Here is a 16,437-nt window from a genome sequence, read left to right as displayed (position 1 = left end):
CCGCCAGGGCGTTGAGGCGACCTGGTATATATTTTGCCAGCAGATGAATGTTGAGTGTTTTGCAAAGAACAAGTAATTTTCTGGTTTCCAGATACAGGGATTGAGAATGTGTTCCCCCCTGTGCCTGGATGTAAGCCACCACAGATGTGTTGTCTGTTGACACCATCACACAAGAGTCTCGAAGATGTGATTGGAAATGAGATACAGCTAGAAATACTGCTCGCATTTCTAGATTGTTGATATGAAGGTGAGATTCCTGATGAGACCACAACCCTGAAATTATCAGACTGAGAGGTTCCAGGTGAGCACCCCACCCTTCCTGGCTCGCATCCGTTATTAGATATAGTGACGGTTGCGGGGGAAGAAGGGGTACTCCTGCCAACAGAGTCTCCTCGTCTAGCCACCACTGAAGATGAGACCTTAAGGAGGGAAGGATTGGAATCTGTGTTAATAGATTGCCTGGAGACCATTTCCAACAAGCTGAGAGATAGTGCTGAAGAGGACGTAGGAAGAGACGTCCCAACTGCACAAAGTCTGCTACTGAGCTCAGGATACCGTTGAGAGAGAGGAATTCTTGAGCTGTTATATGAGATTGGGACAAAACCCAGTTGACCTTCATCAGAAGGTCTGATATACGTTGAATAGACACTCTGACCCGATTGATGTGGGTCAAGAAATTCATTCCCACAAACGTAAAGTCCTGTGAAGGAATGAGGTCTGATTTGTCTGCATTGAGAAGGAGCCCTAACGAAAGGAGCTCCTTCCAAGAGAATTCTAGGTTGTACAGAAGCAATTGACGATCGCGCTGGTGTAAGAGCCAGTCGTCGAAATACTGAAGAAGAATAATCCCGTGAACTCTGAGGTGTGATCCGACTGCCGACATTAGTTTGGTAAAAACTCGTGGGGCTGTCGCCAACCCGAAAGGCATAGACCTGAACTGGTAGACTTGGCCTTGAAAGGCGAATCGCAAGTACTTTCGGTAGTTGGGATGTATAGGAACATGGAAGTAAGCATCTTCCAGATCCAAAGACACCCCCCAGTGCAGGGGTTTGATGGATTCCCGTATGAAAGAAGGAGTCTCCATTTTGAAAGTTGGTTTGAGGAGATACATGTTGAACACTTTTAAATCTATTACTGGTCTCCAGGAACCATTTTTCTTTTGAACAAGAAAAAGACGACTGTAAAATCCTGGAGAATAAGGATCTTGAACCCTTTCTACCGCCTGTTTTTCCAAGAGCCCGAGAATGGACTCTGGAATATGTGGATGCCGAGATACCAGCTCTATAGGGACGCGAGAAAGTGGAGGCCTTTTTTTGAATTGAAAAGTCAGGCCTTTTGTCACAAGAGAATGAACCCATGCGTCTGAAGTAATTTGAAACCATCGATTTGAGAAGTGGAAAAGTCTGGCCCCGACTGGTATTTCCGGCATCGGAGGTTGTGGCGGTAGAAAGGGAAGGGACCTAGGGCTGATAAGCAGGAGGTGCGCCCCTGCCGGTAGAAGGATTGAAATTCCTCTGTCCCGGCTTGGGTTTGCCCTTTTTCCCAGAATCTTTATTAGAAGACTTGTGTGACAAAGAAGGTCTGTTATAGGAAGACTGCCTATTAGGACCTGACCGTGGATTAAAAGAAGGCTTTTTAGAGAAAAGGTTATTTCTCTTAGCCGTCTTGAATGCTGGAACTGCTGGTGGCCTAGAAGCAGGATGCTTAAAGACCCCTTGGCGTTGTCCAGAGTTGTTTCTAGCTAAAGAAGCATGAAGTTGGTCATCCTTGTCAGCTGTGATTGCTTCTTGTATCCTTCCACCAAAAAGAAACCCTGATGTGAGAGGAGCTGTTCTGAGCGAGTTCATACCAGGTTCCAACAGAAAATCTTTAGGTAAAGAAGTAAGGATAAGATCTCTACGAATCCTTAGCATCTCGGACATTGAAGAAGCAGAAGTGTGAGATAAGGCCAGTGTGGTCCGTGAGAGATGAATTAACAAATCACGGAGTTCCTCCGGAACAGATTCCGACCAATCACACACCATTTGTAAAATTGTCGCTAGCATGAAGTCAATTTGGTTAGTCAAACCTAATGATCTACGTTCCCTCATTTCCCAAGTTTCCAACATTGAAAACGGAACAGAAACTGAATTGGAACCACTTGGCATTACAAGAGATAGCTTGCTTATGTCCGGATCTGGAACCGGAAGTTTTGAAAAATCCAACCCAGATGTTGCATGTGGTACAGGAGGTTTGTAACTTTTACTACCTTCCTGGTGTTTTGGATCAGCTAGTTCCTTAGGAATTTTCCATGTTTCTCCTCGTTTTGGAATAGTCTTATTAGCTGATTCCAATGATTGAAGAACAGATAGAACAGTAGAACCAATGGGAAGTCGTGGGTCAGGACGAGCCGTCGACTTAATAACCCTGTTGGGATCAAATGTACGAAAAAGTTGTTCTGTCACAGAAATCGTCGCATTTGAAGACAGTTCAGCAGGTCTTGGACAGTAATCTTCACCAAGAGTACGAAACATCAGTTCATAGATCTGACCAATCGGAGCTAAATATTGATCCGTCTCAACATTAGATTCTGCATCTGAATCAGCCTCACTCTCTATAACACCAGCGGTTTGTATAGAATCAGCAGGAACAGAAGTGAGAATATCTTGTACCGGATTGTAATTGTCTGGTAACAGCGAATGATCATCCCCGACGTCAGTAAACTGATAATGTAAACCGGAAGAAGGTAAATTATCAGCATTGACCGGTACAAAATGTCCCGCCGAATTCTGTATCCATAGTGTATCAGGATTCGACAGGGTAGCTGTAGGGGGTACACGACTAGATACTGTAGATGATACCCGTGGTGTTGACACTGACGCCGTAGTAGTGAGATGAGCTCCTGAAGATGCAATACGTGTGGCAGTCAACATTGGAACCGACACATTTGGCATGGAAACATGCGATTCCATAACGGAACACGATGGTGAACGACTATACGTATGGTAAGTCCGATGCTGTCTACGTGAACGTTGCCGACGTCCTCGTTTCCTGCAATGTCGAGATCTGGATCGGCTGCGCTGTCTAGATGTGGATCGGCTGCGATGAGATCGAGATTTTTTTGGAATACCGTCTCCGTGAGTGACGACATGATCGCTTATGAGCGCCGCGACGTTGATAACTGCTCGACGAAGAAGAGCGTGTCCGATGTCCACTCCTTGATGAAGACGATGTATTCGACGACGAATCGGATGTAAAAGAATACGCCAATGATGAAGACCGAGTTCTTCTTGACCGGCGATTGGTGTTATCGGTGGCAGGCCCAACTGATGACTGTTGACCGGTGACCGGACCGGACCGGTGATCAATGACCGGACCGGACCGGTGACCGGACTGGTGACCGGACCGGTGACCGGACCGGTGACATGACCGGACCGGTGACATGACCGGTGACCGGCCGGTCATATCATGACCGGTTACGTCACCGGACAAAGACAGTAGAATGGCGGCTGCCATGTGGTCTGACATTGATCCAGTCGTTCCATGATCAATGTCGCCGGTATGCATGGTGTGAGTCATAAGATCTGATGACGATCGACTGACAACAACACCATCTTGCCCGGTACCCAGTGACTGACAAAACCGCTGGTCATCCTTGACCAGTGGAGTCACCGGGTAATCAACGTCGGATGGAGGTTCGTTGCGTTTGCGGCTGATCGATGTCCTCCGGCGACCTGCTTTTGTCCATACGTCGTAAGCCCACAAATCGCAAACCGCACATTTGTTATTAAATGTGCAACCGGTACATGCCAAGCAAGTATCGTGGGAATCCCACCTTGCTTTGATATGACCACAAGAACCTCTATCCTGTAAGTTCATTCTGAAATAAAAGAAACAGAAAGAACCTACAAAAGACAAATTAATGATTATAAATTCAAATAAAAAGTTAAACCACAAAATGTAAACACAAAGAACGTTGTCCAATTGACCTCAATTACTTATTGGGGAATAGGCACGAATTCCTCGTGGTTCACGTGCTCATGACGTCATGTACATGAGCGACGATGCAAACAAAGAAACCCAGCAAAAGCAGAAATATGACAATTACTGCAACAAAAAGTATAGAAATATAAACCGAATGATACAAATAAAAGATAAATAAACTTTATCCTTTTAAACTCCGCCAAAAACACAGTGAAAAGAACACATAAGTCCTGAGCCTAAAATAGGCGTGCACATGGTTTTATCCGGAAAGGAAAGATGAGTTGTGGTTCTTGATTTCCTGTTAGGTTGCATTGTACTATGTTTAACCTGATTTGGATTCTTATAGAGGTGGACGATTCCCAGCGCTTGAATATTTTCCGGATGAAATAACTCCCTTGGAAAGGGGTAGCTAGAGATAACAGGTAACGTATTTATAATATTAAAATGTGCTGCTTAATGAGATACACATGCATGCCAAATATCAAGTAGCTATCTTCAATATTGAAAAAGTGATGGCCAATGTTAAAGTTTTGGGAGGGACGGACAGACGCCATATATTTGACATTTGACCTTGAAGGATGACCTTGACCTTCACCTTTCACCACTCAAAATGTGCACCTCCATGAGATGCACATGTATGCCAAATATCAAGTTGCTATGTTCAATATTGAAAAAGTTATGGCCATTAAAGTTTTCGGACGGACGGACAGACTGACACACTGACTGACGGACAGTTAAACTGCTATATGCCACCCTACCGGGGGAATAAAAACAGCAGTACCGGGTTTATGCTTTCAAAGTAAGGACAGGATTTACATTTTTATTTCTGTAACCATAGTTTTGTACCATAGAAACCACCATGTTTTTCTGCCCCCACAAACTGAAATAACAATCCCATTCCCCATATTGCCCTCTATCTACATAAAAAGTTTCATCAGCCAAGTCCTTCTGTACTTATTGCAGGAAACGGATTTAAGTTTTCAATTATTTCCATACCACAGCAACCACAATTTATTTCATAAAAAAAAACAACCTGAAATAGCATGCTTTTAACATGACACTCTATTAAGAAGTTACATCCACCTAACTTCAGTACTTTTTTATCAATTGCAGGATCCAGATTTGGAGGGAAACAGGGAAACACACATATACACACAGTTGGACTGCAGTTAAGCCTATTGTCCTTTCTAAGTATCATAGGTAGTAAAATAGTATGTAATAATTGAGTTAGTGTAAAATTGTATAGTGCTGTGCTTGAACTTTTACCAGAAATCATGACATTGATATTGAAGGCAGCCACTTTGCTCAGACACAACACCTTGCCTCATATTTGGTAAAATTGGCGTCCAATACTTGAAATCCTTGAATTTATGGGATATGTGTGATTGGACAAGGGTTGGGACTGACAAATGAGTGGATGAACCAATCTTCTTACCACAAAAGAGATAAGCCCCCCCCCCCACACACACACTGGTACTGGCAGTAAAAGTGTAATATTGGTAATAAATATTAAAAAACAATTTGGTAAAAACTAATGCTATTAGGTTATATAAGGCTAAGACGTATCTGGTTTCATACGATAATAATTTATTTTATAACTTTCCACCCCTATACAGCTACCAAATAGCTTACACTTACGTTGATCTATACCGCTACAAACAAAATTGACACAAATAAATAGATTTAGATTGATGCAGTATTGATACTGAACAATGTTAAGAATGAACACTCCTACTGCATGTGACAAATGCCATACATATAATATTTTGACTGAATAAAAAGTCATTCATTAACCCTTTCTCACTCAGAGGCAAAGTAAAAATGTCTATGTGCAAACAGCATAAAACCAGAACAGCCTGCGAGTAACTCACAGTCCGTTCAGGTTTTATGCTGTTTGCTGCTGCTGCTCATCAGTATCTTAGGGTTGGAAATAAAACCTTTAAAACTTGAATCTAGTAAGAAAGGTCTTTAATTCAATTAAACTTTCTTAGAGACTACAAATGAGTAAAAATACGTTTCTAAGTGTGACAGGGTTAACTTACAGTTGGAATTTCAGTTCCACATGTTGACCATATCAGGCTGCCAGCTGTCTTGTTAATGAATATAAAGCTAAGATGCTTTGGAGCGGAGGTTTCAACTGAAAGAAAATATCAATATCCAAAAAAATGTTTAGCAAAACATCAATATTGCAACCATTCTACACAGCAAAATGCCAAAATATTCGGCAATTACATATAGCAGTAAAGACAAATGCAAATAATGCTTGTAACTAGAAACAAAAGGGGCCTGAAAGGCCGAAAGTCGCTCACCTGAGATAACAAGATATTATTGGGACAAATCTTCTGACAAAGTTTCATAAAGATCGGAAAATAAATGTGGTCTCTGGAGTGTATACAAGGTTTTACTATAGCCATATAAGGAAAAATGCCCCGCCCCCTGGTGGCCATGTTTTTCAACCAACCGGCATCATTTTTTAATCATCCAAGATATTATTGGGATGAATCTTCTGACCAAGTTTCATGAAGATCGGACAGTAAATGTGGCCTCTAGAGTGTTAACAAGATTTTACTATAGCCATATATAGCCATATAAAGAAAAATGCCTAGCCCCTTGGCAGCCATGTTTTTCAAGCAAAGGTTACCATTTTTTAACTCATCCAAGATATCATTGGGACTAATCTTCTGACCAAATTTCATGAAGATTGGACAATAAATGTAGCCTCTAGAGAGTTAACAAGGCAAATATTGACGGCGCATGACGGAGGACGCACGACAGACAAAAAGTGATCACAAAAGCTCACCATGAGCACGTTGTGCTCAGGTGAGCTAAAAATGCTGCTTCATGTAAGCAGATGTTTTACCCTTGGCCTTAATTGTTATATTGATTTTGGCAATGGTGACATGCCTCATCAGACTGGTGAATGTTTTTGGTAAATATTTTTAACTGCATGGTGAATTATGAACAACAGTCTAGAAAAACTTTAATTTGGCAAATGTGGAACTATAAGAAACAGTTTTGACTTTTGACCTCTAATTGCGACCTTGATCTTTTGATCTAGGGAGACAATAATTTCACATAACACCATCTCCACCTGGTGAACAATTGTGGTAACTTATTTTTATAATGAACGCAGAATAAAGAAGTTACAGTCTGGACAGAAATTGTATAAACACATTTGATTTTTTACCTATGAGTGTGGCCTTGACCTTTAAGGAAGGGCAACAAGTGTTACAGTCTACACAATCTGCTTTTAGTAATATTTGTGAAGAGTAATATTAACATTTCAAGATGAGTGACAAACTTACAGTATGGTCAAGCTTATTCTTATGGCCAAAATGAAATCTTTGACATCTCAGTGTGTCCATGACCTATAAACTAGGGAGACTGGTGGCATATCTGTCACATTTTGTTCATATGGTGGACATTTGTGATTTATTTTAGAATTGCATGATGGATGACAAAGTTAAAGTCCCAACAAGAGCACAAGTTGTAACGCATGCATGCACGCACACATTCTTGGCAATTGTGACTGCTATATCAAGCTTTCGGCAAATGTGCACGAACATCTATAATTCATAATGTTAAATTGTGCATTTATAATTAAATGTGGAAGATATATAGTCCACAAACTTCAAACAGCACATGAGGACTGACAGAAAGACTAACTGACAAACTTATCAACATAAGCAAATAAAATAAGCTTAAGGCACTAAATATATGTGCATAGAAAATGGTTTTCAAATACGTGGAGCATGGATTTAAACTCTCAAGTTCAATAAATTCATAATTTTGCACAGTAATATGAACTCAAGTTTCATCCCCATTTGAATTATATTCAACACCACTTAGTTTTCGAAACTCACACTTTGTCTGTAAATCATGTAGGTAGACTCAGATACCAAAAATCAGCAAACTTATGAAAGTTTTTTGTAAAACAAGAGCACCACATAACGGGTGCAAACGCTCGGCTGCACGTGCATTTTTTAATAAATGAAAGCTCTTCAGATTTTTTTTTTTTTTAAAGATGTCAGTGACATTGACCTTTGACCTCGTGACCCCAAAATGGGTGTGGCATGTAGAACTCATCAAGGTGCATCTACATGTGAAGTTTCAAAGTTGTAGGTTGAAGCACTTTGATTTTAGAGCCAATATTCAAAAGCTTAACAAAATGTAAAGGTTTAAGCACGACGCGGACGTCGGACGTCGGACGTCGAAGGCGGACTACGAGCTGGCTATGACAATACCTCGGGTTTTCTCCAAAAACAGCCCAGCTAAAAAAAATCAGGAAAATGGCTATCATTGATTAAATTTAAAGTCCAAGGCCTGTAACCTCATCAACAATCAATGGACCTGAATTAAACTCACACTTCATCTGTAAGTCATGTAGGTAGACTCACATACCAAAAATCAGCTAAATGTCTGAAAGTTTTTTGCAAAACCCTCCAAAAAATGGCTATCATTGAGACAATTTCTAAGTCAAAGGCCAATAACTTCGCCAAAAATCAATGGACCAGAACGAAACTCACACTTCATCTGTAAGTCATGTAGGAAGACTTAGATATCAAAATCAGCTAAATATAATAAATGGTTTTGTAAAACAACTCCGGAAAACAGTTATAATAGCACAAATTTCTATGTCAAAGGCCCACAATTCGCAAAAAAATCAATGGACCAGAACGTAACTAAAACCTCTTCCGTTCGTCAAGTCAGAAGACTCACACACCAAACATCAGATCAATATCTGTTCAGGTAAAAAGTTGAAACCGACTAACAGACAGACAGGACAGCTTTATGACACCCTACAGCATAAAAAAGTGTCAACCCAGATTAGCCTGTGCAGTTTGCACAGGCTAATCAGCAATGCACTTTCCACATTAACTGGATTTTAACTCAGAATAGACTTCCTTGAAAAGAAAACGACACTTAAAGCAGACAGTGTCATCACTGATCAGTCTGTGCGGACTGCACAAGTTTATCAGGGACAACACTTGATGCACATGCATTAAACCCCATTTTCTCAGTGCAAGGTTCAAATACAAAATTTGACTGCGGATGAATGAAAGAGCTAAGCTGGTCCCTCCCCTCACCTGAGCCAGTCTGGAGTGCCACTATTTCTGAAAGGCTGCAATCTTGGTTGGTGACAGCCACACGGAAGAAGTACACGTCACAAGCTGTCAGATTACTTATGATCGTGGAGTTCTTTGTGACATAGACCCTATTAGCCAACCCTCTCAGGTTGTGGGTCTCCAGGTAGCGGCTCTCATAATGGTAGAACACTGTGAAGTTCTGAAACATCCAGGGTTTAGTGGTGAAATCACATGGTCCCCATTTCTTGATTATTTTAGAGTCTGTTTCCAGAATGACTGGCTTGAGAAGCTTATATCACTGATTTGTAACATTAATTTTGAGTTGCTAGGTTGAACAAAATTGAAGTTATGTTATTTACCTTATACATTTGTTAAAGCTTGCTATAATTTTACAATGATAACTCTTTACAATTCATTGAAAGTTATAAAAAAAGTCAGCTTTACTAAATTAGCTTATTGTGTTAACATATACTTTAATACAAGAGGGCCATGATGCCCCTGAATCGCTCACCTGACTAACCTTGCTTCATGAACTTAAATTTTATTAGACCCATATACAATCCCAAGCCAAATTTCATTAATTAATACATTCTGACAAAATTTCATTAAGACGTGATGAAAACTGTGACCTCTTTCATCTACACAAGGTTTTACTAGAATTTGCCCGGTGACCTAATTTTTGACCCCAGATGACCCATATACGATCCAAAATCAGATATTATCAAGATAAACATTCTGACCATATTTCAATAAGATCATATGAAAACTATGACCTCTATTGTCTTCACAAAGTTTTTCTATGATTTGACCTAGTTTTTGACCCCAGATGACCCTAATACAATCCCAACCCAGATTTCATCAAGATTAATATTCTGGCAAAATTTCATAAAAATTTAATGAAAACTGTGACCTCTACTGTCTACAAAAGTTGTTTTTTTTTTTTATCTGACCTAGTTTTTGACCCTAGATGACCCAAAGTCAATCCCAATCCAGATTTTAACAAGACAAACATTCTGACTATATTTCAATAAAAATCTGATGAAAACTGTGACCTCTATAGTCTACACAAGGTTTTTCTATTATTTGACCTAGCACCTAGTTGCTGACCCCAGATGACCCAAATACAATCCAAACAGGGCTCCTCTTGCCCAAAAATTTCTGTGGCCAACATTTTAGCCAAATGGAATTTTGTGTAGCCAAATTTTAGAAACTGTAGCCAAAGTTTTAGCAAATCATTTGCAGGGGTCAAAGTTGGATATTTTGAAAATCCTGAACTTAAAGCTGGGGGCCAGGGGGCCGCAGGGCCCTCGGTGGGTCCAGGGGACAAGGGGGCCAGAGGCCCCCAGAAGCTCCTGGATTCAACACATTTAAAGGGTGCCTGTACCTGTTCTGGTGATTCTATTTTCTTAAAAATACAACATACACATATATTTAAAAAACTTCATGTATTTGATAAAGAACACAAAGTTAGTAAAAAGGCAATTCATTCACATGCACCCTCTGTCTGGCATGGACTCGACTGCAGGTGTTGCTTTTGAAGAACCAGATAAAACCTGTAACAGTGGTTACAAATTATATTTTTCACACATACTTTAAAAAAGTCAATAATACATGTTTAATTAATGCAGAATCAAATGTCACCATTTATATTCACAGAATCATGCTGCCAGAAGCCTCCACATACACCTAAGAAAATTGGGTATGGTGGCTTCTGCTAAACAGTTAAAATTTAAAATTTCAGCATGGGTTCCCCTAGTTTTTATCCCAATCGTTGTTTGAATGCTAAATAATTGTATCCTGGTGTGACCCAAATTTGACGATGTAACGGTTACATGAAGCAATATTTAGCAAATAATTTAAGAAATAATGAATGTTTAATAGCACAAAATAATAATTTTAAACTCGGCTGTATTACTTTGAAATGATTCCAAGACAATAATCATCCATTTAATCGATAAAAATAGAACATCGTCGAATTAAGGTGTCGGCAAATTTGGATTACGGTAGGTTGCCCATATTTGTTTTACAAAAAGTGAAAAAACAACATTTCTTGCTGCTGGGCTCATATGTTGGGGACAATAAAACATTTTATTTAACTAAAAAAGACCTGTCCCAGTCAGCAAAAATGGCGTATTTGATCGTAATTTCAATTACTGTTAAAATTCTTTTCCTGATTTATGCTTTATTCAAAGGTCAAAATGTTTTAAAAGCTCACAATCAATGAATCATACGTTATTAATAAAAAAAAATTGGCAAATTTGCTAGATCTATCTTGCCGATTTTTGATGCAAAACAACCTAAACAGTAAACTTTAGCAACAGAAAATACGACCAAATTCGGGGTGTTAGTTTAAAAAAATAAAAACCCTACCTGGTTGGTCTTGATGGTTCTTATATTCTTTATGTGATAAGGGCCCTCTGCATGGAGACGCAATGCCTTCTTCCCACAAGACTGATAATTCAGGGTTTTCTTACAAACTTCTCAAACCGCTTTTCCACAAGCTTCCACTTTTCTAAACCAGTTCACTACCCGCCCGTAGACTACAGCGGGGAATGGCCACCCATTATAAACTGTACGCTGAAGTTTCTTTAGCTACCAACAGGCAAGTATCTCGTTGCCATTTTTCTCAACTTAAGTCTAAACACAGCTTCTCATTTGGCATCAAATATACGCAAAAAGTACTCAAATTGATTTAAATCGGCAGCAATCTTTAATCTTTAATCAGATGTAATTGTTTATTCAATCCTCTACGATGTACAATTTGTTTTCACATCAGTAATTTGTCTCGATGACAGGTGTTAATGCCGACTGCGTATGAATTTTTCAGGTCAATAACACGGCGATGTATTGATGCACAGTCTACAGCTGAAAGCGGTTAATATCTGGGAGGCATGTCAGGAAAAAAATCAATACCAATAATTCGCATTGTTCATTAATCAAGCAACGATTAATAACACTTATCCTTTATGGATTTCCATGAAAGAAAAACCATAATAAAGACAATTTTATTCTCTTTAATCTGATATATAAACAAGTTTGGAAAGAATTGGATGAAAAATTTGGACTTTATTGCATAAACACCATTTTCTCAATTCAAGGGGAGGTAATTCTGTACTTCATGGACCAATAATGCTCATTTTTTGTAGGGTTCGTGTCCTCATTGATATAAAGACACTGTGCAAATTTGGAAAGGATCGGACAAAAAATGTGGAAGATTTTTGAAAGTTTTCACAAAATAGGCAAAAACGAATAAACATGCAAAGTTCAACGAGCTCCTGCGGCCATGTTTTTTGACGAATCAAATTTATTTGAACAACTTTTTCAGGGGAGCCTTCAAAGGTCATCCCTGTGAAATTTTTTGAAAATCTGATGAGCGGTTTCTGACAAGAAGATTTTTTAAGGTTTTTACCATATATGGTCATGGCGGCCATCTTGGTTATGTGATCATTTTTTTTTTAACAATTCTTTTGTCCCATGACCTAGGGATGCTCCACATGAAATTTAGTTGAAATTGGCTCAATGGTTTAGTAGAAGAAGATGTTTACAAATTGTTTACAGACAGACAGACGGACGGACGGACGCCGGACGCTGAGTGATCACAATAGCTCACCCCGAGCTATCGCTCAGGTGAGCTAATAATTTGAGAAATCAGGGCCAGATAATTTGCTTTGTGAGTAATATATCATGTCAGTAATCAGTATGCAGCATTATTCGTAATAATATGACTTGAGTTATACAAAAGATATCGAGTGGATAACTTTTTAAGATATAAAAGAGGTGATCCTTTTGTTCAAAGCCATTTTTGGTACTAGACTGGATTTCTCTAAACGTGATGATTGTTGGAACAGAAAAAGGTTAAGTGCACTAGTTTTTTTTAAACAATAAAACCCAAACAGAAATGCTATCATTCTTAAAAGTATGACAAAGTTATGACCAAGACATGGAGATGCCAAAAATCTCTTAAAGTACATAAACACAGACATGCCAAGGGTCAGGGAAACAACTTGATGCTATCAGTATAGCTGGGGTGTTAAACTACTAAATCATATGTAGTTGTTAAATACTTACTTGCAATGGTAATAAATACATTTGTGCTGCTACAAAACCTGCCTGAATGACATTAATGACTTTTGCAACTATAACCAACTTAAATGAACTCACTGTTTTAATCTGGGAAATATTCACATTTATCTTGTTAGCAAATTTGTTAAATTGATGTCCTTCCCCAAATTAAGTTTGTTTATTGATTGGTGCGGAGCTTAAAGAAAAGGTTATTTGAAGGGTTGTGCCTTTTTTCACTTATTTCTACACTTAATGCGCTCACAGAAGACAATTAAACACAGATGTTTTTTTATTAATCAAATTAACATTGAAAATAACATGTAAAATGTGTTGCAATCCTCCTCATTGCTATCTGTACACACATGAAATTTTATGTTAAAATCCTGTATCAAATAGCCATATAAGTTTTTGACAGAGGGCCATACAAACTGACCGGTGGACTGACATGAGTATTGTGAGATGTACCTGTGTGATAGGCAAGCCTGCAGGAATGCTCCAGTTGAGGCTGATGCTGGTTGGGTCGTCCACCAATCTACCCATCACTGGGCCCAGGGGAGCCATCAGCAGACCTGTCATAGAACATGAGAAAGGTAACAGTGGGGCTAATATCAGCAGACCTGTCATAGAAGATGAAAAAGGTTACAGTCCAGCAACAATCAGCAGACCTATCATAGAACATGAGAAAGGTTACAGTGGGGCAGCAATCTGAAGACCTGTCAAAGAACATGAGAAAGGTTACAGTGGGGCAGCAATCAGCAGACCTGTCATAGAACATGAGAAAGGTTACATTGGGGCAACAATCAGCAGACCTGTCATAGAACATGAGAAAGGTTACAGTGGGGCAGCAATCTGAAGACCTGTCATAGAACATGAGAAAGGTTACAGTGGGGCAGCAATCTGAAGACCTGTCATAGAACATGAGAAAGGTTACAGTGGGGCAACAATCAGCAGACCTGTCATAGAACATGAGAAAGGTTACAGTGGGGCAGCAATCTGAAGACCTGTCATAGAACATGAGAAAGGTTACAGTGGGACAACAATCTGAAGACCTGTCATAGAACATGAGAAAGGTTACAGTTGGGCAGCAATCTGAAGACCTGTCATAGAACATGAGAAAGGTTACAGTGGGGCAACAATCTGAAGACCTGTCAAAGAACATGAGAAAGGTTACAGTGGGGTAGCAATCTGAAGACCTGTCATAGAACATGAGAAAGGTTACAGTGGGGCAACAATCTGAAGACCTGTCATAGAACATGAGAAAGGTTACAGTGGGGCAGCAATCTGAAGACCTGTCATAGAACATGAGAAAGGTAACAGTGGGGCAGCAATCTGAGGACCTGTCATAGAACATGAGAAAGGTTACATTGGGGCAACAATCAGCAGACCTGTCATAGAACATGAGAAAGGTTACAGTGGGGCAGCAATCTGAAGACCTGTCATAGAAGATGAGAAAGGTTACAGTGGGGCAGCAATCTGAAGACCTGTCATAGAACATGAGAAAGGTTACAGTGGGGCAACAATCTGAAGACCTGTCCAGGGCTCAACATTAATCTAAAAACCAACTTGCCCTGCTGGGTAAGTACTTAGACAATCTACTTGCCCTGAATGTAATACCACTTGCCTAAACATGAATTATCACATTAACTGTAAACCTCGTATTTGTTAATAAAGATCAAAATGATACACCTTAAAACCTTTTTTATTTTTGCACATTTAACAAAATGATTACAGCAATTTAAGTATAATTAAAGTCTTAATTGAATGCTTTTTGTTCTTTTTTGCACTTGCCTGGGCGGACAACTAGATTATAAAATAACTTGCCCGGACCCAACTTTTACTTGCCAGGGGCAATAGGACAACTGTTAATGTTGAGCCCTGCCTGGCATAGAACATGAGAAAGGTTACTGTGGGGCAGCAATCTGCAGACCTGTCATAGGACATGAGAAAGATTACAGTGGGGCAGCAATCTGAAGACCTGTCATAGAACATGAGAAAGGTTACAGTGGGGCAGCAATCTGAAGACCTGTCATAGAACATGATAAAGTTTACAGTGGGGCAGCAATCAGCAGACCTGTCACAAACATGATAAAGGTTACAGTGGGGCAGCAATCTGAAGACCTGTCATAGAACATGAGAAAGGTTACAGTGGGGCAACAATCAGCAGACCTGTCATAGAACATGAGAAAGGTTACAGTGGGGCAGCAATCTGAAGACCTGTCATAGAACATGATAAAGTTTACAGTGGGGCAGCAATCAGCAGACCTGTCACAAACATGATAAAGGTAACAGTGGGGCAGCAATCTGAAGACCTGTCAAAGAACATGAGAAAGGTTACAGTGGGGCAACAATCAGCAGACCTGTCATAGAACATGAGAAAGGTTACAGTGGGGCAACAATCTGAAGACCTGTCATAGAACATGAGAAAGGTTACAGTGGGGCAATAATCTGAAGACCTGTCATAGAAGATGAGAAAGGTTACAGTGGGGCAGCAATCTGAAGACCTGTCATAGAACATGAGAAAGGTTACAGTGGGGCAGCAATCTGAAGACCTGTCATAGAACATGAGAAAGGTTACAGTGGGGCAACAATCTGAAGACCTGTCATAGAACATGAGAAAGGTCCTGAGAAAACTGGGCTTAATGCATGTGTGTGAAGTGTTGTCCCATATTAGCCTGTGCAGTTTGTTTCCAGAAAATGCAAAAATGGTGGTGCCGATCAGGCTGTTTGATTTATTGATCAATTGCTATAGATTATAGGCTAACCTGTACTGGGAGCATTTGACAGCTAAAGCATGATGACATATCTTTGATGCAAATGAAGGTGTGAAAAATGGCATACAGCTATAGTGTTTGACATTCTAATGGGGTTACTATTTATGTGCTATCTATTTCCTGAGTCATAGACAGCTTTGACAATTTTGACAAATTATCAAACAATGTTCCATTTTGATATAATTTATTATGCATGTTTCATTTAGATTAAATTTATAGACCATGTTTATTTAAGTATCGTCTGTGACAGGCTGGTTAATTGTAAACAGAAATTTACGATTGCCTTGTTTAAGCAAAAATTATGTGTACATATTTCATTCCTTAAAAATAAAAATTTACTTGTCCATTGGCTATCACTTTAAGTTAAGATATGCAATTGTTACATGCAAATGTTAAAATAAATGTCATCTTGCATGTAAACCATAATCTGAATTTTCTATAAACAAAAAGGGGCATCTTCTCACTAAAAAGCTGGTCACAAAAAGGTCTTGGTCAAATAATGTTTATAAAGACTGTGAACACGTATGAAATGTTTTATTTAATTATCTGAAGCA

At 39.4% G+C, this 16,437-nt stretch overlaps 1 protein-coding gene and 1 long non-coding RNA gene across 2 annotated transcripts in view; both read right to left on the bottom strand.

Annotated features, from left to right (window-relative positions):
• The window catches only part of LOC127867768 (sortilin-related receptor-like), a 150,764-nt gene that overhangs the window by 32,587 nt on the left and 101,740 nt on the right, over positions 1-16,437 (bottom strand). Inside the window, exons 34-36 of the mRNA XM_052409153.1 lie at positions 13,578-13,681; positions 9,051-9,249; positions 6,006-6,100 (exon numbers count right to left, since the gene is read on the bottom strand). Coding sequence (XP_052265113.1) covers positions 6,006-6,100; positions 9,051-9,249; positions 13,578-13,681 — 398 coding nt within the window. The remainder of the gene's footprint in view (positions 1-6,005; positions 6,101-9,050; positions 9,250-13,577; positions 13,682-16,437) is intronic.
• On the bottom strand, positions 15,135-15,551 carry LOC127867769 (uncharacterized). The gene is made up of 3 exons (XR_008043651.1): positions 15,470-15,551; positions 15,231-15,326; positions 15,135-15,183 (listed from the first exon to the last, which is right to left on the bottom strand). It is a non-coding gene; the product is annotated as an uncharacterized LOC127867769 (long non-coding RNA).

Source organism: Dreissena polymorpha, chromosome 2 (assembly GCF_020536995.1).
Source record: "Dreissena polymorpha isolate Duluth1 chromosome 2, UMN_Dpol_1.0, whole genome shotgun sequence".
Lineage (NCBI taxonomy): Eukaryota > Metazoa > Mollusca > Bivalvia > Myida > Dreissenidae > Dreissena > Dreissena polymorpha.
This window is presented reverse-complemented; position numbering and strand designations above follow the sequence as displayed.